Source organism: Geotrypetes seraphini, chromosome 12, assembly GCF_902459505.1.
Source record: "Geotrypetes seraphini chromosome 12, aGeoSer1.1, whole genome shotgun sequence".
Classification (NCBI taxonomy): Eukaryota; Metazoa; Chordata; class Amphibia; order Gymnophiona; family Dermophiidae; genus Geotrypetes; species Geotrypetes seraphini.
The window spans coordinates 79,325,115-79,348,736 of NC_047095.1; the positions used below are offsets into that span (position 1 = coordinate 79,325,115).

The window sequence follows — 23,622 nt, forward strand, 5'->3', positions numbered from 1 at the left end:
ATCCATCTTGCGATCCTGCGTATCCTTTAGCATCACACCTCCACTAGGCAAGGAGGTATGTTTAATAACCTGAGCCACCATGGAATCCATGTTTGGTTAAATAAAAAGTGGTTGAAATTCAGGAGCCATTGGGTAAAGCCAAGATATAGTCTTAGCCATTGGGTAAAGCCAAGATATAGTCTTAGGAACCCTTCAGAGCCTCCCACTGATCCATAACTAATGAAGTGAAATCTGGATGCATGGGGAAAAAATGTGGTCTATGAATTAGTGCCACTCATGACCGTGCACTGTAAGGTCAACAGCTGCTGAGATTCCCGTTTCAGTTCCCACAGAGAGTCTATAATAATGTGCAATACAGTACTTGACTTGAAAAGACAATGAACTGAGGGGTCCTCTCCCTGATCAAGGACGATCTCTGCCTCTTGACATCCGTTTCCTGTAAGAGAATCCAAATCCTCCAGGAGCAAAGCCTCACCTTGGGAGAGTAAAGGTATAGAGTTTGACCTCCAGTCTTTCCAGCTCTTCAGTTGGTCTTGCTGTCCCAGAAGCAAGATCCTCTCCAGAGAGGGAGCCCTCTGAAGGGGAATTTCTCATTGTGCCAGCACTGGTGCAGAGAGGTCCCCAACAAGTAGACTTTCCATAAGAGATTTACAAAGTTTGGGGAAAAACCCTGTACAGAAGGCCCCAAGGACCCCTGCAGGAACTCAAACAGGCCTCTTTTGGGCTCCACAGCTTCCATGCACCTGCGTTTGGGGACTTTGCTGTTTAGAGGCTCCTTGAAGGAATTTTTACCTAACACCCAGGCCTCCCTGCCCTAGAGATCTCAGGGGAGGCTAAGCAATGGCTCACACCTCTCCTGAAGTGCCCCACAGCATGCAGTACATGGATGCTCCTCTGCCAGCCATCCAGGGCAAAGCTGGCATGATATAGGGGTAGAACAGTGAGAGTCCATCCCTAATGATTTTAACCAAAATTGAGGGGTTTTGAGGCAGATACAGGCTTTTAAAAGAAAATTGGGAAAATCTAATATGGCCATGTGGCACCAATTTCACACCATAATGAACCAGGGGAGTTATCCTGAATTTCCCACTATGCCTTATTGGTGCTTGCCTGTGTCAGCCCTCATTGCAGCTGAAAGGATTGGAGAAGACTTTCTGCCTCAGGACAAATTTCCCAGGTCCAAAAATGATGATCTTCAGGCTGCCAGTCGGACCAAGTCTGAATGAGAGCTCAAACCCTCCATTAAACCATATGCCATGACAGGCAGAAAAAACAACACACAGCCAGCCCAAACAACCTGTGCTCAAGACCCTAATAAATCAGGGTGCAAGCTAGCTCCAAGGGGAACAGACCTTGAGTGCCAAAAAAACTTAGTTCAAGTTGGCTAGGCAGGTACACCTAAGTGTTGCCCTGCTAGCAGCAGACTGCTCTCGGAGAATCTGCATCTCTCCCAGGCAGAGCTGCCCCAAAGAAGGGGTCTTCTCGGCACCAAAGCTTCAAAACCAGATAAAAATCCCCCAAACATTAAAATTTAGCAGAGTAGATCAGAAAGACACCTTCTCAATTTGCTTGCAGAAGGAAAAACTGAAGGTGGCAGTACAGCCCATTGGGGAAGAAGGCAGAGTTGAAAGATGTAGATGACATTCTTCCGCGATCAATTCACGACCAGAGGTAGATCACTTATCGTCAGGACTCCTACACATTGCACCAAAACATCCATTAAATAGCAATCATGGATAAAAGTCTCTGAAGGGATACATGTCTCACACAGTAGATAATGCCAAAGAAAGACCAAACTAGCCCATCCAGTCTGTTCTGTGCTTCCTGTCCATGCTGCTAAGCTCATGTACAGTCCTGAAGATCTCTTTCTTATCCAGGACACTGTTTGTGCTCTTCATTTGTGCTTTATCATCTTGGGCAGAGCAGCTTATAAAATGGCCCCTCTCTGTTCCTAGCAAGGTTTGGTAAGAATCTGAAATGGGAAAACAGCCCTCCAGCACCTGTGAAGGGAGAACAAAGAAGCTGTTTTGCTTCTTGAAGGTGACAAGTCCAGCTGGTCAAAATACACAAGATGGTAAACAGCATACCTACTGCCAACCTGAGCAAGATAAATATAGGGTGTGTACAAATGTCCATGCCAGAAACTGTAGCCTTCTAAAAAGGAACAATTGTTCATAAAAGGAACAATTTAAGATACCATAACTGTTGTCAAGACCCTTAAAACACTATTTGTATATTTACTTTTTTCATGCTCTTTTGCCAAATGCCCTTACTATGGCACTGGAGTGACTTGGCATATGTTTCCCTTGGGATGATTTTTGTTTTGGGGGGGGGGGGAGAGAATCTGCTTCTCTGTTCTGCATCCTTTTCCTTCTGCATACATTTATACATCTCTGTTTCATGAAACAGAAAGCTGGAACCTGTTCCCATCTTTTGAAATGGTTTAATGTTTTTTTTTTCCCCCTTACTGTCTACTGCTTTTCTTCCTCATATTGCTCATTCTCTCCAGTCAAAGAGGCTAAGACCACTGTAGAACAGGAATAAAACCTTGTGAATAAAAACCAGGCAGATTAAAAAAGAAAAAAAACAAAACCGTGACAAATCTGTTACAAAAAGACAGAGACCATGCTGCACAATATCAGCACTGGGTCTCTTTCAACCACTTCAATTAAAGATACAACCAGCAAAGAAGTTGGGAGGGAAATGTACTAAATATTTTGTAAACTTTTGGGAGCCTTTCTTGGGTCATTGATGACACAGGAGTATGTTGAAGTACCAATGGAACACTGAATGCTCTAAGGGGGATAATTGTTAATGTGGGGGGAGAAGAGGATAATGAATATTTGATGTAAATGATTGGTATTCTTAACTTTCCAGATTGGAAATGGAGAATAAGTAAGATGCTGAGATGGAGTGAAATGATTCTTAATAAAGATAAACTAAAAATAAATCAGTTATGTCTAACATAGATGCACTGCCTTGTGTGTGTGGTTGTGGTTAGCTGGGAAGCTTAGCAATAAACTTTAGGAATAAACTTTAGGAAGAGATGTTTATTTTAAAAGGGCAATTGAAACATGATTTTGTAATAGTAAGATGGAAGCATTTATGCAACATATCTATATAAATAAAAATAAACCAAGGAATATGCCAAACAGCTCCAGCCTTTCAGCCAATGCTACAGTTCGGGCATTTGACAAAATAGCAAGAATTCATTAGGAGAAGTGACATGTTGATCCAGATGTGTGATCCAGATGCACCCCTAAGTCAGACTAGGCTAGTATTTATTAAAATTTGAATGATCTCCCCTTGCACCAAACCACAAGGTGGCCTATGTTTGGAGAGCCAACAGAAAATATTTAGCAACTAGCTGATCAAGAAATCCAATGATAGACATATGAATCAACGAGCTAGGGAATGGGATCCATACTAGAAGACCAACAAGTTAGGATCATGCTAGTTCTGCCCTGCCAGGTGCTAAACTGCTGAAAGACTAGGGCCCAAATTCTGTAACTAGCATCTAAAGTTAGGCACCTAGTTTGGAAGCGCCCAACTAGAAAGGCGCCTATCTAAATTGAATTCCAAGCTCAATTAAGCTTTTTAATCAGCACTGATTGAAACCTAGGCGCCTATCAAGAAAGCACGATTCTGTAACAAGGCGCCTCTAAAAATTTAAGCAGCCTTCAATAAAATAAGTGCTATGCATGTAGGCATGGGCGTGGCTACATGTTAGGCGCCTTGTTGCAGAATCACTGCTCTTAAGTGTGCTTATGCGCTCAGCTAGGCGCCTATTTCTTGGGCGCCTCCAAAATAGGTTCTGCTCAGGGTGATTCATTAAACAGCACCCAATTGTGCTTGAATCGCGCTGAACAGTGCCTAATTAGGCGCTTCTTATAGAATTGCCCTTAAGTCATGACCAGTGTTCCCGCTAAGCTGCGCTGGCGCACAAAATATTACATCGCAGCGCACAAGTTTCTCGTCACAGCGCACACGTGCTTGCAGGCAGGCGAGCTGGCAGTCCATGTAACGCGTCGCAAAGGTAAGGGGAGGCTGGGGGAGGAATCGGACGTCGGGGTGGGGGTGTTTTAATGTATTTATACTTATTTAATTTAGCGTGTAGGCCTAAAATTCCTTTGAATACCTCATAACTTGCTGGCGCCCGATATTTTTAGCTCACAGTGAAAAAAGTTTGCTCACAACACCCGCCCGCTTAGAGGGAATACTGGTCATGACTACCCATGACATCAGGAAAGACAAACAGCATTAGATAGACTTTGATGGTAAGCTGAGACAGAGCACAGAAAACCACCACCATACTTTTAGATCTCAAACCTGGTGGGAGTCAGGCCCTGCCTGAGAATTGAGGGGGAGGGGGGCAGGGGGATATTTGGCTGCACGTGTAGCTAGATAAAACCAAGCTTCGCTTTCAAAAGCATGGGAAGGGCAGATTGAAGCTGCAAATATCAGGGGCCAATGAGGATGGAGATGGCGATGGTACCAGCAGTTAGCACAGGCATATCACGCTTGTGAGGACAGCAGCAGGGCGGGATTAAAGCTGCTATTGCAAGCCAATTCTCCTATACATGTGACTAAAAAGAACCGATAAATTCTATCGATCTTAAATAAAAATGCTTGTGAAGTGGAGCGTTGCACAGAGACAGAGCCTAAGTAAATATGTTTATGCTATAGCTAGCCCAAGTGCTATCTAGAATGACACTTTTATAACACCAATACTCTATTTCTCAAGGATGACAAGGCAGAAATTCAAATGTGGAATACAGACAGATGTAGGCAATTGCACTGTAGAGATTACGTACACTGGTGTGTACAGGGCAGTGGGCAAGCTAGTCTGGCACAGGAGTTCATTAACAAACGCATTAATCTAAGCACAAATACCAGCTGCTGTGGGTGCTTCTTATTGGATGTTACTGCCAAAATACAGCTGCCTCTGCACTGATCAGCTGGCTCCTGTACCAAGCCTACCACAGGGCAACTGCCCCTTGCATACCATAATTACTAGCCTAACTCACGAGAAATGGGAAGAATGTCTGAGCACATGGTTGCAGCTCTGTGTTTTCATTGGCTGGTGCTGACATACACTTGCTATTACTCATTTGCTCAAGTTACTGGGAACAGAAATACCTGCTGCTGTCCCCTCTGCCCATGAACAAGAACTGCTTGTGACAGCGAAGTCTGCACAATTATGACATTAAGTGCTTATTTGTTTCACTTCATGATGTGGTCTTTGTTTAAAAACAGCAAATTAGGAGAAATGTTTTGTTCCAATAAGTCCCACTATGGATCACGTCTTAGCAGGTAGCTTGACTTTGGCTGTCCTGTAGAAGGGAAAAATCCTCCAGGGCTGTACCTTTACTCATTATCCCTTCCAGATTTTTCACCACGCTACTAATTCTGGCCAGAGATCCCTGTCGCAACCTGTGAAATGTCCAGGACAGATTCCAATGTGGAGTCTCAAGTTAGGGGAGAGACGAGGTTAAAAAAAAACCACCACACTTCACCTATGAAGCTGAGTGGCAATAATCGTTGCCACCAAAGACATCAAGCGTGTCTTGAATAGCCTTGTGCCACTCAGCCAGTTAGAGATATAAGCTTTCCTCTTGGTGCACAGTAGGGTGATCTCGGGGGTTGTACAAAGACATTGGTGTAACAGCATGCTGGCTGACTGTTGCTTGTTAGCCATTAGTTTTACTTACAGCCCACAAGGCCAAGCCTTTGGTGCAGATGAGATATAATATTGGAAAAGAAAGAGGGTTGCACCAGACATGATCACTTTAGTCTGTAGGTTAATGGATCAGAGAAATCATTTAAAATAAAAGTAAACATCCATAATCTTAGCATCAAGCTCAAAGGACTGAAACAGAGGCCCATCCATGCACAAGAGAGAAAGAAGCATGAAGAACTGGAGATCCCAGAACATATCACTGCAACATCGAGTTCTCCCAGAACATTTCACTGTATCATTTCAGAAGAATATACATTTTCCAAATGGCTTGACATGATAACAAGTAGAAGAACCAAATAACCATGAGGTGATGCTGGTATGGAAGTCAGTCAGGGCCAACCAAAGACCCAGTGCAGGATGAAAGAACCGCATAGGATGTGAGTGCATACATGAGACGTCTGTTCCTTCCACGCATGTAGATAAGAGCAAAATGTTTCCAGTGGTGTATCCTCCTCCAACATAGCAGAAACTGATTATCTGCTGGGTCTACTGTTCGTGGAAGCTCATAGGGTGGGTGAGAACCAGGAGTTTTAGGAGTTTTGTCAATCAAAGAACAAAGAACAGGATGAGAACCACCAGCAGGATGACGACGAGGATAATGATGGCACACCACTGCCGCCGATCTGGAAGGGAAGACAGCAAATATTAATATTATGGGGAACAGAATAAGGATTAATTTGGTTTTTATGGCAGAGGAGAAAAACTCCATTAAAAAAATGATTAGCCTAGTGGACTTCAGAGAACCACTGCTTTATCCCTGGAAATTAATTATGAAAAATAAATCTAGAGGTATATATTTAGCAGGCAACAGTCAAAGATTTTTTGGCCATTGCTGGCATTATCCCTTGATATTCAATGCCAGATGATAAACTATGTCCAAGCACTGGATGCAGAGTCTTGAATCTTAGGGTTTCATTTGTATATATTAGTACTTTTAGTTTGTGGTCCCGTATTTGCATAGGGGTTATCTGTGTTCTCGTAGGAATGAATGTTGAGAAGCATACAGTGTGCTTTGTGTGGTTTAATTTTTGTGGTTAACAATTATGTGTTAATAAGATTATACTGTGTGTGTGTGTGTGTATGTGTATATATGAAAAATGAATGGAAAAAATGGTGTTATAATTAGTACTATTATGGGGGCGGAGTCTGGGGCAGAGATTGGGTGACAGCCTGTGTTTTGGATTTTGGACCCTTAATGTGATTGAGTTTGATACCGCTGGCTTAGATTATAACTAAATTATGTGTAAAGGAGGCAGAGATGGACCTCTCAGGCAGACAGACAGTCTTCAAATCAAAACGGGCTTATAAAGTGAAAATAGAAGCATCATATATCCAAAGTTGGTAGTAGCACTTCCTGGAAAATAAGAGTCAGCGTCCAGCCATCTCTGCACTTCCTGTGCTAACAGCCACAATTTCCTGCTCTAACATATACCTCCTACTCAAAGCCTAAAAAGGGCATCTTTACCAACTACCCCTCCTCCTCCAGCCCAGGCTGCTACTGACGAACACTACTTCAGCATCCTTGGTAAGTAAGAGAAAGGATTTTCTTTTTATCTAATTTTCAGCTATTTTTACTTTCAACTGAAAAAGTATAACATTTAAATCACAGAACATAACGAGAATGCCTCTGAATTTACTAGCCCAGTTGTCATGCATCAGCCCTCACTAGCTCATTGGTTGTGGCATACGTTTTAAGGGTAGGGAAGTGATGGTATCAAGGGTGGTTTAGAAGTAGATATGGATTTATCATAATTTAAAAATGGCAACTAGAGAATTTTAGTTGATTCATCTAAGCCTCGCGTCAGATGCTTTCAGATATCCCAAGTCGATCTTCAAGAGTTGCCTCCAACACCAAATTAATCACAATGCAGAGGCAGAATGAGCAGCTTGACAGCTACTCTGCTTTACTCTGTGGCAGGAACACAGGTGTTATTACACATTAATTGAGCCTTTTAAAAGATGATTCCACCTGTTGCACTCAAAGAAGAACCGCAAAGATTAATATAATTAAAAATTAACTTAAGCAGTCCCCTGTTAAGGTTGGAAAGCCGTTATAGCATCAGGTAGAACTATTTTATGCAGGGCTGGCATTGACATGCTGGGGCCCAGAGTAGAAATTTGAAAAGGAATCACAAATCCTGCCAGCAGCCTGTATCTCCATTTTCAAGGAAGCTGGGTCCCCTACAGCACGGAGGCCACAGCAACTGCCCTGTTTACATTCCACGCTTCGTCTAACTCCAGACTACCTCTACGTCAGGAAGCAGTAAGCTGTTCTACAGGAAAGGATATTATCGAAGAGCCTAATCCTTCCTTGCGGATGGAGAGCAGTCAACTGAGTCTAGGGCAGCACAGATGAGCCTGCAACCAGCACAGAGGACCTGAAAGCCCATCTGTTTGTGCTGCTATGTACACTCTATAAAATTTTGTAAAAGTATGGAAGGTAGACCATATGGCTGCCCTACAAATTTCGTCAAGTGGCTCTCTCAGCAAATGGCGGCTGCTTTCCACAGCCAAAGTACGCTGAGGAAATAGCCATACGGATTCATCGGGAAATAGCTTTAGAGGCTGGTCTGCCCCAACACTAGCACTGGTCAATACAAATAGGTGATCTGACAGACGGAACTCATTTGTCATCTCAAGATAATGCAGGAGAACTCTCCTAACATCCAGCAACTTCAATACTTTGCCCTGTTTCTTCTTGCCCGTGGACTGAAAAGCAGGAAGCCGCACTTCCTCATTGACATGAAACACTGAAATTACCTTAGGAAAAAAGGAAGGCACAGTGCATAAAGACTCCCCTGCTTCCATGAATCTGAGGAAAGGCTCTCTGCAAGATAACACTTGCAGTTCAGACACCCTCCTTGCCGAAGTGATCACGACTAAGAAACTGTCTTCAAAGTTAGAACACCTCTGACAGGGGCTCAAACAGCGCTTTAGTGAGGGCCCTTAATACAATATTGAGATTCCATGTAGAGACCGACTGCCGCACTGGAAGGTGAACCTGAGAGCTCCCTTCAAGAATCTGGACACATCTGGATGAGAGGCCAAAGACCTATTGTTTGCTTGAGCTCTGTAACATGAAAGACTAGCTATTTGAACCTTGAGCGATCCTACCGCCAGGCCCTTGTTTAGATCTTCCTGCAGAAAGGACAGGTCTTTGGAAATGGGAGCCCATAATGGATTTAATTGCTTCTCCTTACACCAGAGCTGAAAAAGTTTCCACAATTTTGCATAGGCCACTTTAGCATATCCGAATATCCCATTTGTGCTAAGGCTGCATGCCCAACAGCCATGCCATATGCCCAAAGTGTTCCAGATTCTCTAGGGCTATGGGCTCCTGGAATAGAAGATCCTGGTGCAGTAGTACATTACATTACATTACATTGTCATTTGTATACTGCATTACCTTCCATTTCTATGCGGTTTACAACTTGAAGAAGCTGAGAAAGTCTCAGGAATTAAATTTAAAATTATTCAGTACAAATTTTCTCTTATAAGAATTTATCAAATAGATATGTTTTCAAGAGCTTTCTAAAATGTTTATAGGACACCGCACTAGCTATTAACTGGCTTAATTCTTTACCTCTAACTGCTGCCTGAAAAGAAAATAATCTGTTAAAATATATTTTATATTGACAGTCCTTAACAGGAGGAAAGGCAAAGAATGCCAAAATTAATCGGGAACATTTTGGGACAGCCAGTATGAAATGTTCCATGAGGGAGTCAGCTGTAAGGCCAGACAACACTTTGTAGCATAGCAACCCAAATTTAAAAATGATCCTAGCCTCAATTGGCAATGTGTAGCCTGCGATAGAAAGGAGTGATATGGTCTGATTTTTTCAGGTTAAAAATTAACCTTACAGCTGCATTCTGGACAAGTCACATTCTATAAAGATTCCTCTGAAGACCTGCACAATAGATAATATTGCAGTAGTCAAGAGAACTGAGAATCAATGACTACACCAGTCTAAAGGAGGAATAATCAAAATAAGATCTTATAATGCGTAACTTCCAAAGTGTGTAAAAACATTTCCAGGTGATTGGTATGTTCTTTCATCGATAGATCCTGATCTATAATAATCCCTAAGATCTTAAATTGTAGAACTTAGTGGATAGGATATTCCATCTAGTACTATACTTTGCTCAACTACCTCACTGCATGGAGCAGTGAGGTAGTTGTCCTTATTGAGTTTTAATTTGAATTCCTGCATCCTATATCAGATAGTACTGTTGAAATTAACTGTGTACAGTCAATTTAATATCCAATTTGCAAGTTCTTCCGGAATTAATCCAGCTACCTCTCCTCCCTTGTAACCAAAAAAAACCCAAACCAAAACTGTTGTAACGTCACTGGAAATGTCCAGTTAGCTCTTTTGTAATCCGCCTTGAACTGCAAGGTATAGACGGAATAGAAGTCCCTAATGTAATGTAATGTAATTTGCAATACAGTGGTTGGGACAGGAATTAACGGGGTTCTCTGCAAGACGGAGCTTGTGACTTGGGAACTCGTCTTGCTGACATAAAATCGCCACCAGAAATTGTCTCGTCTATAAGATCCAGAAGGGATGCCTTCTATAAGGGCTCATACGAAACTCTACAGAGACCCTGGAATACGGTGCTAAGATTTCAAGAAGGGAAAGGGAGACGCACCAGAAGGCAGAACTGAAGAGCCCCTTTAATGAACCAGGTGACATCTGGGTAAGAGGCCAGAGAGCCTCTTTTCCTCTGAGCTTGAAAACAGGAAAGGCCTGCTATCTGCACCTTCAACAATCCGAGTGAAAGACCCTTCTGAACTCCCTCTTGCAAAAAGTCCAGGACTACTAAATAAGGGCTCTACATCATCCACAGCACACCAGAGCTGAAAAGACTTCCAGGCCCTGGCATAGGCTGCTACCGCTGACAGCTTCTTAGCTCTAAGCAGAATGGAAACCATGAGTAACCCTTGCTCATCAGGGTCGCCCGCTTAAGAGCCATGCTGTAAACCTGTGTTACAGATTCTTGATAGGGACCGGTCTCTGAATGAGAACATCCACTTGGACTGGCGGTCTGAGGCCTTTGTCCTTCTGGAGGCAAACTAGGTCCATCTCCCTGTATTTATCATCACTACTCTATGTCCTGCATTACTCATCTCCTTTCTATGTTCCTATTCTCTCTAACATCTAGCACTTTCCCTCTGTGTCCATATACCCCCTCCCATGTCTGGCATTGCCCCTCTGTCCATTTACCATTCCTATGCAGCATCTCCCTTTGCGTCCCTGTCCCTATTCTCCTTTCCGTAACCTTTATTTTTCCCTGTTTCTGATACCTCCTTGTGTTTCTCCCTCTCTCTGCTGTGTGTTCAGTATTTCAGTTCCTCTTCCTTCTTTCACTTAGTATGGCATCTTTTTCCTTTCCCTTCAGCCCCTCCCCCAACAGGTCCAGCACCTCTCTCCCTTCCCTCTAGCAGCCCCCCTTCCACAGATGCAGCACCTCTCCCCCTTCCCTCCAGCTCCCCCTCCTGAAGGTCTCGTAGTTCTCTCCTTTCCCTTCAATTCCAGCCCTTTCCTCCATACCCATCTCCCCCTCCTGTGCCCTTTCCTCCAGCCCCAGAACTGCTTTGCCTTGCATTTGTTCCTCGGAGCCAACCGCTCCAGCTCCCCCCCAACTGATGGGTCCAACAGGTCCAGCCTCCCTCCCTACTACTGGTACGTAACTTGTAGAACAGCAGCTGATCTCTACACAGGCCTGCTTGAAGGTGTTTGTGGGCACTGCCTTCCCTTTGCCAGGCTCCTCATGATGCAACTTTCTGCCTTTGCAAAAAGAGGAAGTTGTGTTTCAGGGAGGGGCCAAGCAGAGGGAAGGCTGTGAGCAACATTGAGTGTGTAGAGATTGGCTCACTTTTCTACAAGATATGCACTAGCAGCAGGAAGGAAGGGAAGCTCGCTGGAGCCACCAAACCCGTGAGCGAGGGGGAGGCTGGAGCCACTGGACCCGCAAGCAAGGGGGGATGGGGCAGCTGGAGCCGCCAGACCCATGGGTGAAAGGGGTGGGCCTGGAGATGCCAAACCTGTGAGCGAGGGGAGCTGGAGCCGCCAGACCCGCGAGAGAGGGGGGTGCTGGAGTCACTAGAGCCACGAGGGAGGTAGGAATGGTGGTAACTCGGGGCTGTGATGGGGGGTCCCCACAGGAACAAAGCTTTTCATCACTTCTACAGGCAGTGAAAAGTTTTGTTCCCATGTCCACAGGGAGTCGGGCGTTTCCATTTCCGTTGCAGCGGTTTAACCGCGGTCAGTTACTGTGTTAATCTCTAATCCTGGGTAGCAGTAAGAGTCAGTCCAGTGCAACAGCTGCCAGTTTCTGAGTGAGTCAGCCTAGTGTATGCAGTCATCAAAGCCAGCCACAGCATGTGACATGCAGACAGCTGAGCACAATGGATCTAAAGTTTGCATCATTTTGTGCACAGATAGTCTAAAAATCTCATCTGCATGTTGCTTTATCAATAGAATTTACTGAATCTAGTATCTGGCTTAAAGTTTTCCTGCAGGAACAAAAAGGACAAATCCGTTTTACACATCATGGTGGTAATAAGTTTGACCACTGTACTGTAAACCTTACAGATAATTTTAACTGCTGGTGCCTTTAGCAATAACAAAAGGATATTTTTGCTTTCATTACTGCCCACTGAAAAAGTTATCCACAAACACTGCCCACCTGTAGGATTGAAGAACAAGACACCATATAGTTTCATTCTCCACCTCTGCCTCATTTTTGCTCTGGAGAAGGTATAAACCTATGTTGGCACTGCATGCTACTGGATCTGGTTCTAGGTACTGATGTTGCCCTCACAAGATTGGCTTAAGAAATAGATATCCTGGTATAAAATCCAGTTCCAAACGTAAAATGGTTAAGCTCATCCAATAAAAATAAGTTTAGTATTAAGTTTAAAAATGTCCTTTAAAACTGTAATAAATAATAATTAAAAAAACAATACATTTTGTGATTAGTTTTCAAAGGCAATGTTTTCTTCTTCAGATCAGCAGATGATGACATATCAGAATATATGTGAAATATAAAAGCATTCCAATGTCAGTCTTATGTGGGAAGGTGGGGGAGAGGGGTGAGAAATGGAGAGATAGATGAGATGATCAGAGGGTGAAAAATCAGTACAGTTTTATGGTTTACAATGTGATAGGAAACATAGATTTTTGTTTATTCCTGTCTGCTGGGTGTCAAAATATTTCATCACTTTAACTTCAAAGGTTTTATGGTCCTGGATGGTTTTAAAATTTCCTTTAGTAGTCTCACCATAAAGTCATTAATGCAATGCTCTGGTCTAGCAAAATGCTGCTCTACGGAGGTGTCACCCTGGCTAGCACTGTGGTGTTTGATGTGGCGTCTGTGTAGGTTGACTCTTGTCTTTAGCATCTGTGTAACAACCTGAGTGGGGGTACACAAACAGCCAGACACAAGTACAAAAGATAAAGAAAACTTCTTTATTAACTCAAAGAAAAATCCTGCACAGTCTCTTGTTCAAAAAGTGGTTTGTGTAGCACTAGATCCAATAGATGCTGGCATTGTAGAATAGAAGTTGGGACGTTAGATCATTTAATTTTTTTTTGTCCCTGCGTAAATGCTTTTTGGAAACTAATTTGGCCCCAAATTAATAAATTATTAGAAAACCATGTAGGACTCTCATATGATACTATATTATTTGGTACAGCAATGAGAACTCAGAGTCCGATTTCTGCAAATAATAACAAGTTATTATTAATATTGACAGGGGTCGCCATGCAACAAATTACTCAAAATTGGAAGGATTATACTAAATTAAATTATACATTTTGGTGGAACTCAGTTTGTCATATATATAAAATGGAAAAGGTGTTAGCGTTACAACAAGGGAATCTTCATAATTTCAAAACAATTTGGGAACCATTGACTAATTATTCTAATGATCAGATATCTTAGCACATGGGTAGTAGATATATAGGGGTGGGATGGGGAATGTATATCATATGGAAATAGGAATTTTGACAAAAGGGGGGGGATTTATTCTTTATTACAAGAAGATTTGTTTGTAAATACAAGTGTCATATGATAATGGATTATAATATGCTTTTTTTTGTATAAACTGTTTATTCACAAGAGCAGAAAAAGACACGCATGACATAGGAATCACATTTTTCCAATACAAAACAAAAGTCAAACACCCAACAAGAGACCCTAGAAAACAGTGAGAGTCCAGGCCTGTGTTCTGATAGCCTGGATCCCTCCAGATCCTTTTTCAAAAGAAACAAAGGAAGCGTTTGCAAGATATATAACCATTTAGGGAAGATAATCATCCGAAAGAGATGAACACGGCCCATTAATGAAAGAGGAAGATTCAACCAGCGACACAAGAGCCCCTTAGTCTCCTGCAACAAACGATCAACATTTAAACGGTACAATGCGGAGACATCCATGGACAACAAAATACCAAGGTACCGAAAAGAGTGGCCCGCCCATCGCAAAGGAAAATCCAGTTCCCAATCCACCCGCAAAGAGTCCGGGAACACCAAAGCCTCCGACTTCTGCTGATTCAAATGGAAACCAGAAAAATCCCCATACTCGCGAAAACACTCCAAGAGGGCAGGGAGGGAGGCCCGAGGATCCGTCAAATAGACCAAAAGGTCATCGGCAAAAGCCGCCAGTTTAAAATGATGAGCCCCCACTACCATTCCCATGATGTCCGGGTTACCCTGAACATCCCGAATAAGAGGATCTAAAGTCAAGATAAATAACAAAGGCGAAAGGGGGCAACCCTGGCGAGTACCCCTACAAATTGGGAAAGGATCGGAAAGAGTATCATTGGCCCACACACAGGCCACAGGGTCTGCATAAAGAGTCCGCACCGCCTGAATAAACCAAGGGCCAAGACCATACACTCGCAAGATCTCAAACAAAAAGCCCCAATCCACCTGGTCAAAGGCATTCTCGGCGTCAAAGCTGATTATCAAAGAAGGTACCTGATCCTTTGCAGTCCGTTCCAGAGCCGCCAAAATACGGCGCACATTTTTAGCAATCGCGCAGCCCTTCACAAAGCCAGCTTGCTGATCTGAAATAAGACTCGGGAGTATGGATTATAATATGTTTAATTCACTTGTTGTAAGAATTCAAAAATGAATTGAAAAAAAAAAAAGGTGGTTTGTGATTGCCATGCTCCAAACAGTCTCTCAACAGTCAGTCAGGCAACAAAGTCTGGCCCCAGCTAGACCTCATAGCAAACTCAGAGGTGTTCAGTAACAAAAGGTAAATTGGCTTACCTCCGCCAAACCGAGTATCTAAGGGTTGTAGTTAGGGTTACCGGACATCCAGATTTACCCAGATATGTCTTCTTTTTAGATTACTGCCCAGGTGTACGGATGGTTTCCTGGACTGGAGGGTTTTTGGACCCACTTTCTCCAGTCCAGCTCCCACAATGGAGTCTCCCTTGTCTGCAGTACCTCCTCCAGTGCTGCAATTTCAGAACTTCAGGCAGCCATCAGCGTTAGTGATGTGATCCTTCTGCCGCTGGCCTGACCCGGAAACCTTCACTCTGCAGCGTCCTGCCTACGTAGGAACAGGAACAGCTGCAGAGTGAAGACTTCTGGGACTTTTTGGAGGTCGGGTTTACACAGGACTCTGAGGGTTACCAACACCTGGAAGTGCCAAGTCATTGTCTGTAGCCTTGGAAAGATCTCTGAGTGAAGGAACTCATGTTATATTGGCGAGAGCAAAGAAAATTACCACTATTCCCGCAAGGGGGTGCGGCGAGGTATGCTCTCTGGCAGAAACTTAGGGCAGAGGGCAGTGATCTGCCACACTGGCCATAAGGTCATCCAGGCCTTTAATGAAAAGCATTTGCCCCTTGAAGGGCAGTCTGCTTAAAGTTGCCTTGGAGGCCTGCCCACCACCCAATTCAGAGCAACCTGCAGCCTGAGACTGATAATATCATACAGGGCATTCACCACGTAATCCACCCCTTCCAGCACTAGCTGGGGGCAGACATCCTCCCCCTCAGAGGGGTTCTGTCTCAGTCTGATGTGATAAGCCCGTGATGCAAAGGATGTTACCGCTGCTGCTTTGATTCCCAAAGCCAGTGCTTCAAACTGTCTCTTTAGAACTATGTCCACCTTGCGATCTTAAGCATCCTTTAACATCATTCTTCCCTCACTTGGGAGAGCTATGCGTTTGGTGACCTGAGCCTCAAAACCTACTTCCAACTATTAAACAGCTGCTAGAACTCCAGCGCTGTCAGGTAGAGCTTGGACACCTGAGGTAGCCTTCTGGCATCTCCCACTGCTCAGTAACTAAAGCAATGATGTTGAGATGCACAGGAAAGAAGGAGGTCTGAGCACTGGAACCACTTATGACCATGCATTGGGAAGTGAAGGGCTGCACCTCCAGCTTCAGTTCCTTGATGACATCTGCTATTAAATGGTGGACAAAAACAGACTTGAACAGCTGGTGTACCAAAGGGTTGTCACCCAAGTCAAGTACTAGAAACGCATCTTGGCTGCTTAACTCTAACAGGGAACTGCAGTACTCCAGGACAGCCTCCGAGCCCTGGGACAATAAAGGCAGAGTCCAATTTCCAATCCTGCTAGTTGGCTTTGAGTGGCCACTGAGACTGAGCACTGGCTTGTTCTTTGATGAAGAGAGCTCACAAAGTGGAAACACTCCCTGGACTAACTGCAGTGCGCTTTCCAGCTGTGCAGTATGTCACAGGCTATTAAAAGAGCTCTCCACATGAGATTTACAAATTCTGAAGAAAAGCCCTGCAGGAACTCGGACTGGGCTTTCATGGATTCCACAGACTCCACACGTCTGCACTTTGCACCTTCACTGAATTCAAGGTCCAGATGGAACTTTTTCCCCATTTCCTGGACCCAAAGTGGTTTCCCAGCCCTGGAGGACACTATTGGGGCTAAGCTTGAGGCTCCTGCCCTTCCCTTGCATACGCCATGGCACACAGTACATGGACGCGCCTCTGCTGGCCATTCGGCATAAATTTGAGGCAGATAAAGGCTTCAGAAAAACAAGATTGTTTAAAATCCAAGATGGCTGCCACCAGAAAAATTGCGCCAAAATCGTCCTCTGGAGACTTTTCAAAATAAACAAAAACACACTGAAATAGGGGTTTTGGAAATGGAAGATCTGAACCCCAGAAATCCACAAAAAATGAATTTTTTTTTATCCTCCTTCTTGATTTTAAATAATGGGGCTGTACTTACAGTTCTGTACACTGCTCCTTGTGATCCTGGGTAAGTTACTTGGTTCTTATTTGCCCCAGGTATATTAGATTGTGAGCTCACCAGGACAAAAATGCTTGAATACCTGAATAAATCCATGTAAAGCATTCTGGGAAAATTGTATAGAAAAATGAATAAATAAACAAACTAAGGTGCCTACCTGTTAGCTTTCCCTGCAGCTTGTGAAAATGGAAAGGGCTTTCTGCCTCAGAACTTCAATGAAATGGCTCCAAACCAGGAAATCTTTGGGCTGCCAGTTGGACCGACCATGACCAAGACCTCCACCACCACAGAATGTGACCGGGGGAGGGGCAAATATGCAGCTGGCTCCCTAATGCCCCGAGGGTTCTTACACAGGGAGCTCACAGCCTGTGATCAATTTCTGAAAAATTCAGCTGCAGTCTGGCTCTGCAGAAACCTGTGTCCTTTCCCAGGCAGAGAATTCCCAAATAAGGGGTCTCAAGGCACGGAAGCTTCAAAAGCACAACTTACACTTGAAAATAAGAAAAACTAAATAGAGCAGATCAGAAACACCTCTGCACAGTTCGCTTGCAGAAGGGAAAACTGAAGGGGGCACTCCACTCCACTGAGAATGAGGGAGGTACAGAAAGCTGTGAATGACACACTTCTGCAAAGCCAGTTTGCGGCTGGGGATTGATCACAATGTAACAGAACTTTAGCATTTGTTTCTGGAATAAGTTTCTCTATGGCAAACATTCTAAAATTTGGGCAGTCCATGCCAGGAAACTTGAGTGGCTTAAGTTTTTTGCCTGTAAGCTGCAAAGCAACCTGTCAGGTACATAAATTGATTTTTTTACATCAGCTTTTCCAGTAGCTAAAAGGTAATCCCAGAACAAAACAAATTCTATTATCCAGGGCAAATGGCAAATTCAAACCGCATCTAGTGAAAACCATTTTAGAAGGACCATTTCCCCCCACCAAAAAAAAAGGAAGTACATCCTCTCCGCCAGACTCTGATGTATCTCAAACAGTGGACTATACAGATCCTCAATAAAAATGGAAAAAAACAAGCTACCCCCACCTGGCAGGAGAAAAGGTATTTTCTTTAACAAGGAAGAAAAATTCTAACCTTATGTTCATTCATTTTGGATCATCATACACCTTCCTCTAGTACCCCATAAACTCTACCCAATAATTAAAGTATCTGTACTGGACGCCGAGATGCAGCCCTTGCACCACCACCCCCTCTTGTGACCCACCCATACATCAGAGGTACGCACCACTTGTCATGCGAGATACTTTTGCAAGCTTCTTCATGACATTATCCAGTCGGGACTGGGTGCTGTCCATCTCATGTGAGAAATCATCCAGCATTCTGTAAAACAAAAGCAGTACATGGCTCAGTACCCCAACCCACTGTTCATAAGCAAAAGTAAACATTTCTCTAGAAGCAATACTGAAAGAACAATTTGGGAGCTCAAGTTATAAATACAAAAATAACAAACACTGCACAAGTAATAATTTAATACTCCCTATGAAGAGAGAGGTCTGGAAATACAGCAGAATACCACTTTTCTTGCATTATGGCTGCAGTTTAAGTGCAAAGAGGGAGAAAGACCGTGTGAGACTGCTCCAATCTGATCAGATTCAAAAAGAGCTATTGATGTACGTAAATGATTCACACGGCGGTTCATTGTACTCCCCGACTCTCCCGTTTGATTGATCATTGATCATTGTGAGAGTGACTCTCACACATGCGCACAGCTAGTGGGAGAAGCTCCGAAAGCAGCCCCTACCACTCAGCTGTTCGGGGCAGGAAGCCTTTTTTTTTTTTTTTTAAATGGGCACATCATCGGAATGAGAAGAGCAGATATGTTCACTGTTGCAGGTCCACAATGGTGGAACTCCCTTCCCCAGTACATTAGAATAGAACAAGATATTTCAGCTTTTAAAAATTTTTTAAAAACTTATTTGTTTAAGGATGCTTATGACCTTTAAAAATTCTAAACTATCTATTTTGTTTTAATTAATATTCACAAAGTGTGCTTTGAAATTATTTACCCTACCTTTTGTTTTTCCCTTTTTTTTCTGTGCCCTTATTGTAACTTTACCCCCTTTCCTTCTTTTCATGTTAGTTATTATTGGAATTTTATGTTATTGTTTTTAAAGCTGCTTTTTTATATTATGTACATCGCCTAGAAAATTCGAAATAGGCGATTCATCAAGAGCTAAATAAACTTGAAACTTGAAACTCACAGATGCTGTGCGTGTTACACATGCACAATATCTGCTTTTATAAAAATAAAAACAAGAAGAAAAAAAAAGCAAGCTCCCCCGCTAAACATGGCACTGGGAATCCCCCACTTTGCGCTAGCGAAAATTGGCAGGAGGGTTGCCATGCCACCTCCACTCCCCCTGTGAGAAAAATTGGCAAGAGGGATGCAGACTCCTGCCTGCCATGTCGACCCTCCCCCCACTGCAGCAGCAAAACGGCAGGAGGGATGTCAATCCCTACTACTACTGCCACCCTTGCACCAGGTGCCCCCCCCAAACATCCTCTACCCTACCCCTTCCCCCCTAAGAAAAGGCAGGAGGGATGCCCATTCCCTCCTGCTACTGGAGTTCCCCCTATCCCCTCCCCCACCCTGAATCTTTCAAGGAAGTTGGGAGCAGGAGGGATGCTCAGTCACTCCTACTCCAAGGCCTGCCTATCAAAAATGGCAGGCCTTCCTCTTCCTAGTGCATCATGTGATGCATGGGGGGGGGCTATGCCCATGATAAGGCCCTGATTGGCCCCTCCCCTTAGGCATCTGAGCCCATCAGGGCCTTAGGCTCTTTCCCCTGTACCCCAGGATGCAAGGAGGAGCCATTAGAAAAAAAAAATGAAAAAAAACCCAAAAAACTCAAAAAAAACCAGGCATACCTGTCAGTAACAGTTACTGATCATTGGCTTTAGTGCATCTGGGCCCCATGACTAGTCCCTTATTTCCCTTCTCCCCACAATAACCTTAGTCAATTCCTGTACTCATTCTCTTGTAAACATCCATGTTTCCTTTTACTGTAGATCACTTTGGGAAAAGGTGTTGTACCAAAGAACAAGGAATAGATATGTAAGATGGAAGTACTGTTTACTGTCTGCCCTCCCTGCAGATACTCACACTGCCTGCTCGTCAAGCTCACTGCCAATGCGCTGGGACATGTTCTTCAACACACCAATGCTCCCAGAAACCAGCTCCAACTGCTCATCCTGCTGCTCAACAATCAACTGGAAGAAGGGTAAGGAGTGAGGAAGAGACAAATAAATAGAGTTACAAAGTGTCCTCAGTCTAGGACTGCAAGACATTCTGGATAACTCCTAGTCACCAAAACCAAGCTTCTTAGCTCAACCTTTGTATACTTGACACAGATGCTCTGAGGGATGTTAAGTTTAAGCTGTCCAAAATATCTAAATGAAATGATCTTCTTGTACATTTGCAGTTCACTACCATCAATGTCTTCTCACTTTACTACAATATTCAAGGGAATAGAGAAAGAGATGGTAAATAAAAAGCCCTTTTTGTTTGCTCATCCTCAAGGTAGTAAGTAACCCAAGGTCTATCTATTCAGTCTCCAATGTTAGCCTCAAAAATTGGAATTCACCATGATTACTATATATACTCGAATATAATTTGAGGAAAAACAGTTGGCTCGAATATAAGTCGGGTGGCTTAATATTCAAGTGCCCTGCCAGGCTCTGCACCCAGCCCCCTTTCTGCCAGGCACTTTATCCAGCCCCCTTCCCTCCCTCCCTTGTCAGGCACTGAACCCAGACCCCTTCCTTCCTTCCCTCCCCTATTAGGCTCTGCACCCAGCCCCTCTCCCTCCCCGACTCTGCACACAGCCCCCTCCCTCCCAGGCTCTGCAACCTGTCCCCCCTCCCTGCCCACGTACCTCCTCTGCCAATCCCTAGTGGTCTAGAAGTGTAGCAGGCAGGAGCGAGCTTTCTGCGCTCCTGCCCCGCTGATAACCCGGTTGGTGGTAGCTGCTGCAAGATTGGGTTTCTTCAACTGCTGAGTGGCAGCAAGCAGGAGCGCGCTTTGGCGCTGTTGCTCGGCGCTGAGCAGCTTCTTGACTAGCTCCCATGAACTGCTCTCATCTCCAGAGATTTATTGAACAAATGTTTAAGTGGAGCCGACAGAACCTCTCTGAGCTCCCTCAATATCCTTGGATGGATGCCATCTGGTCCCATGGCTTTGTCCACCTTCTCCAGGATTTTCTTCCATGTATACAGAACAGAAGTATTTTGTTTGGCACATTTGCTTTTTCCTCATCACTCTCCATATAGCGGTTCCTAGATTCTTTCAGTCTTACAATTCCATTTTTTTTCCTTCTTTCACTAATATACCTGAAAAAATGTTGTTTCCCTTTTTTATATTTCTAGCCATTTGCTCTTCCGCTTGTACTTTTGCCAGATGTATTACTTTCTTGGCTTCTTTCATTTTCATCTAGTATTCCTTTTTGTGCTCTCTTCTTCAGTATTTTTTTTTATTTCACAAACGCCAACTCTTTTGCCTTTATTTTCTCTGCCACTAGTTTGGAGAACCATATTGTCAGCCTTACATTGCTAGCTGTCAGCATTTTCTGTTGGCCTAACCAATGTCAGCAAAGGCCTATGGGAAATTGATATTAAACAGATATGACCCTAGGATGTCAGTGCAGATAGACCTAAGGCTCCTGGCCATTCAGCCTTAGAATGCCACTAAATTATTTCTAAATGACCAGTACTTAAGAATAACAAAAAATAAAAAACCCCACCTTTGGCACAGCCCTGAGTTTCTACAGATGTGCTAAGGACCAATGCTTAAGGTATAGAATGGCCCCAGCTACATGTACCAAGACAGATAGTTAGTGTCCATCAATAGCCATTGTCACAGAAAGTTACTGGAAATTACCAGAAACTAAAATCTATGAGGGTCAGTTTCTCTCTCTTTTCTCCTTCGGTCTTTCACACCTCACACACTTTCCCTTATCACTGTAACAATATTAGATGCTATTTTAGAACAAGTCTCAAACTTATAAATGTAGGAGGTTAAAATCCTTAACACTCTCTCTGGAGCCTGGTTTACCCTCCTCTTTCTGGGCTTTTCTCTCTCCTTTCAGCTTGGACCACTGCTTTTCCACTTTCCTTATGTCCTCCCATCCTTTCTTCAGATGCTCCCCCGAGCAACTAAAGTCCATGGGTTTGAAATTCAAGACTTAAGAGTTTTGTGTGGCTGCCTTCCACTTTAGCTGTTATAGCAAACCAAACTGTTTGATCATCATTACCATCTAGGTAGGCACCCACTCGGAGACACTGTCCCTATTTGTGAGTACCAGATCCAGTATTGTTTTTTCCCTCATCGGTTCCATCATCATTTGCCCTTGAAGGGCATCCATTATGTCCATACTTCTTTTCGATTCCGCAGATGGAACTTTCCAATCCACATCCAGCAGGCTGAAATCATCCAGCAACAGCACCTTTCTTTCTTCCCCAGATTTTGAATATCTGCAACAAGAGCTTTATCAAATTGCTGCGATTGAGTCAGAGATCTGTAGAAAACACCCACATAGATAAAAGTTCCATCTTCTCTTTTCAAAGCTATCCATAGCAGTTCTTCTGCTCCCCAGGCCCCATGAATTTCAGTCGTTTGGATATTGGTCTTTACACAGAAAGCCACTCCTCCACCTTTTTGACCATCTCTGTCCTTCCTAAAAAGATTATAGACTGGTAAGTTTGCATCCCATCCATGGAAATTACTGAACTATGTTTCTGTGATCGCTATAATATCCAAGTCTACCTCTAACATCAGGGCTTGTTGGCCATGATTTTTGTTGTCTACACTGTGGTTATTGATTTCCAGCTACTTTTCAGTGGCAATTTTATTTTTGTCTAGTTTTCTGTTTAGTTTCACTTCTGTTGCCTTACTAAGAAATGTATTGCTAATATTGTTATTTGCATTGCTCCTGTCTTTTACTGTGGATAACCACTGTAAGTGTCCTGCATACATATGCCACCCCCACCTTCTAGTTTAAATGCCTAAAAACATATTGCCTAAATTTCTCAGCAAGGATTCTTTTCCCTGCCATAGTAAGATGCAGCCCATCATTACAATATAGTCTCTTCTTTTTCCATGTATTTCTCTTCCTATGTACCCAAAGCCTTCTTTATGACACCAGGCTTTGAGCCACCTACTGAAGATCTCAGTATTTAGTACTCTTTCCTCTCCTTTTTCATATGTAGACAGTACTTCTGAGAAAGCTATAGTCTTTACAAAAGGTTTTAACCCCTCCCCCAGCTCCCAAAAAGCTTTCCGCATCACAAGTGGGGTATTGCTGACTAGATCTTTTGTTCCCAAGTCGATAACATCAGCTTTAGAATTCTTAGTTTCTTCCCCAATATGGGGCTCATAATCAAAACAGAAATACATCTAAACCTGCCTAAATCAGCACTTGGACGACCTAAAAGACAGGTCTATCCAAGTGCATAGTCCAGCACTTGGATACACATGACCTGATTAGAGCCAGTCAACATGGCTTCAGGAAAGGGAAATCATGTTTGACGAATTTACTTCAATTTTTTGAGACCGTGAACAAACAAATTGATAGTGGAGAACTGGTGGACATAATATACTTGGACTTCCAGAAAGCGTTCGA

General features: G+C 43.5%; 1 protein-coding gene across 1 annotated transcript in view; it reads right to left on the minus strand.

Annotated features, from left to right (window-relative positions):
- Window positions 1–4,106: 4,106 nt before the first annotated feature.
- The window catches only part of STX6 (syntaxin 6), a 58,242-nt gene continuing 38,726 nt past the window's right edge, over window positions 4,107–23,622 (minus strand). The window contains exons 6-8 of the mRNA XM_033916763.1: window positions 20,109–20,215; window positions 18,231–18,325; window positions 4,107–6,363 (exon numbers count right to left, since the gene is read on the minus strand). Of these exons, the coding sequence (XP_033772654.1) occupies window positions 6,287–6,363; window positions 18,231–18,325; window positions 20,109–20,215 (279 nt within the window). The 3' untranslated portion in view covers window positions 4,107–6,286. The remainder of the gene's footprint in view (window positions 6,364–18,230; window positions 18,326–20,108; window positions 20,216–23,622) is intronic.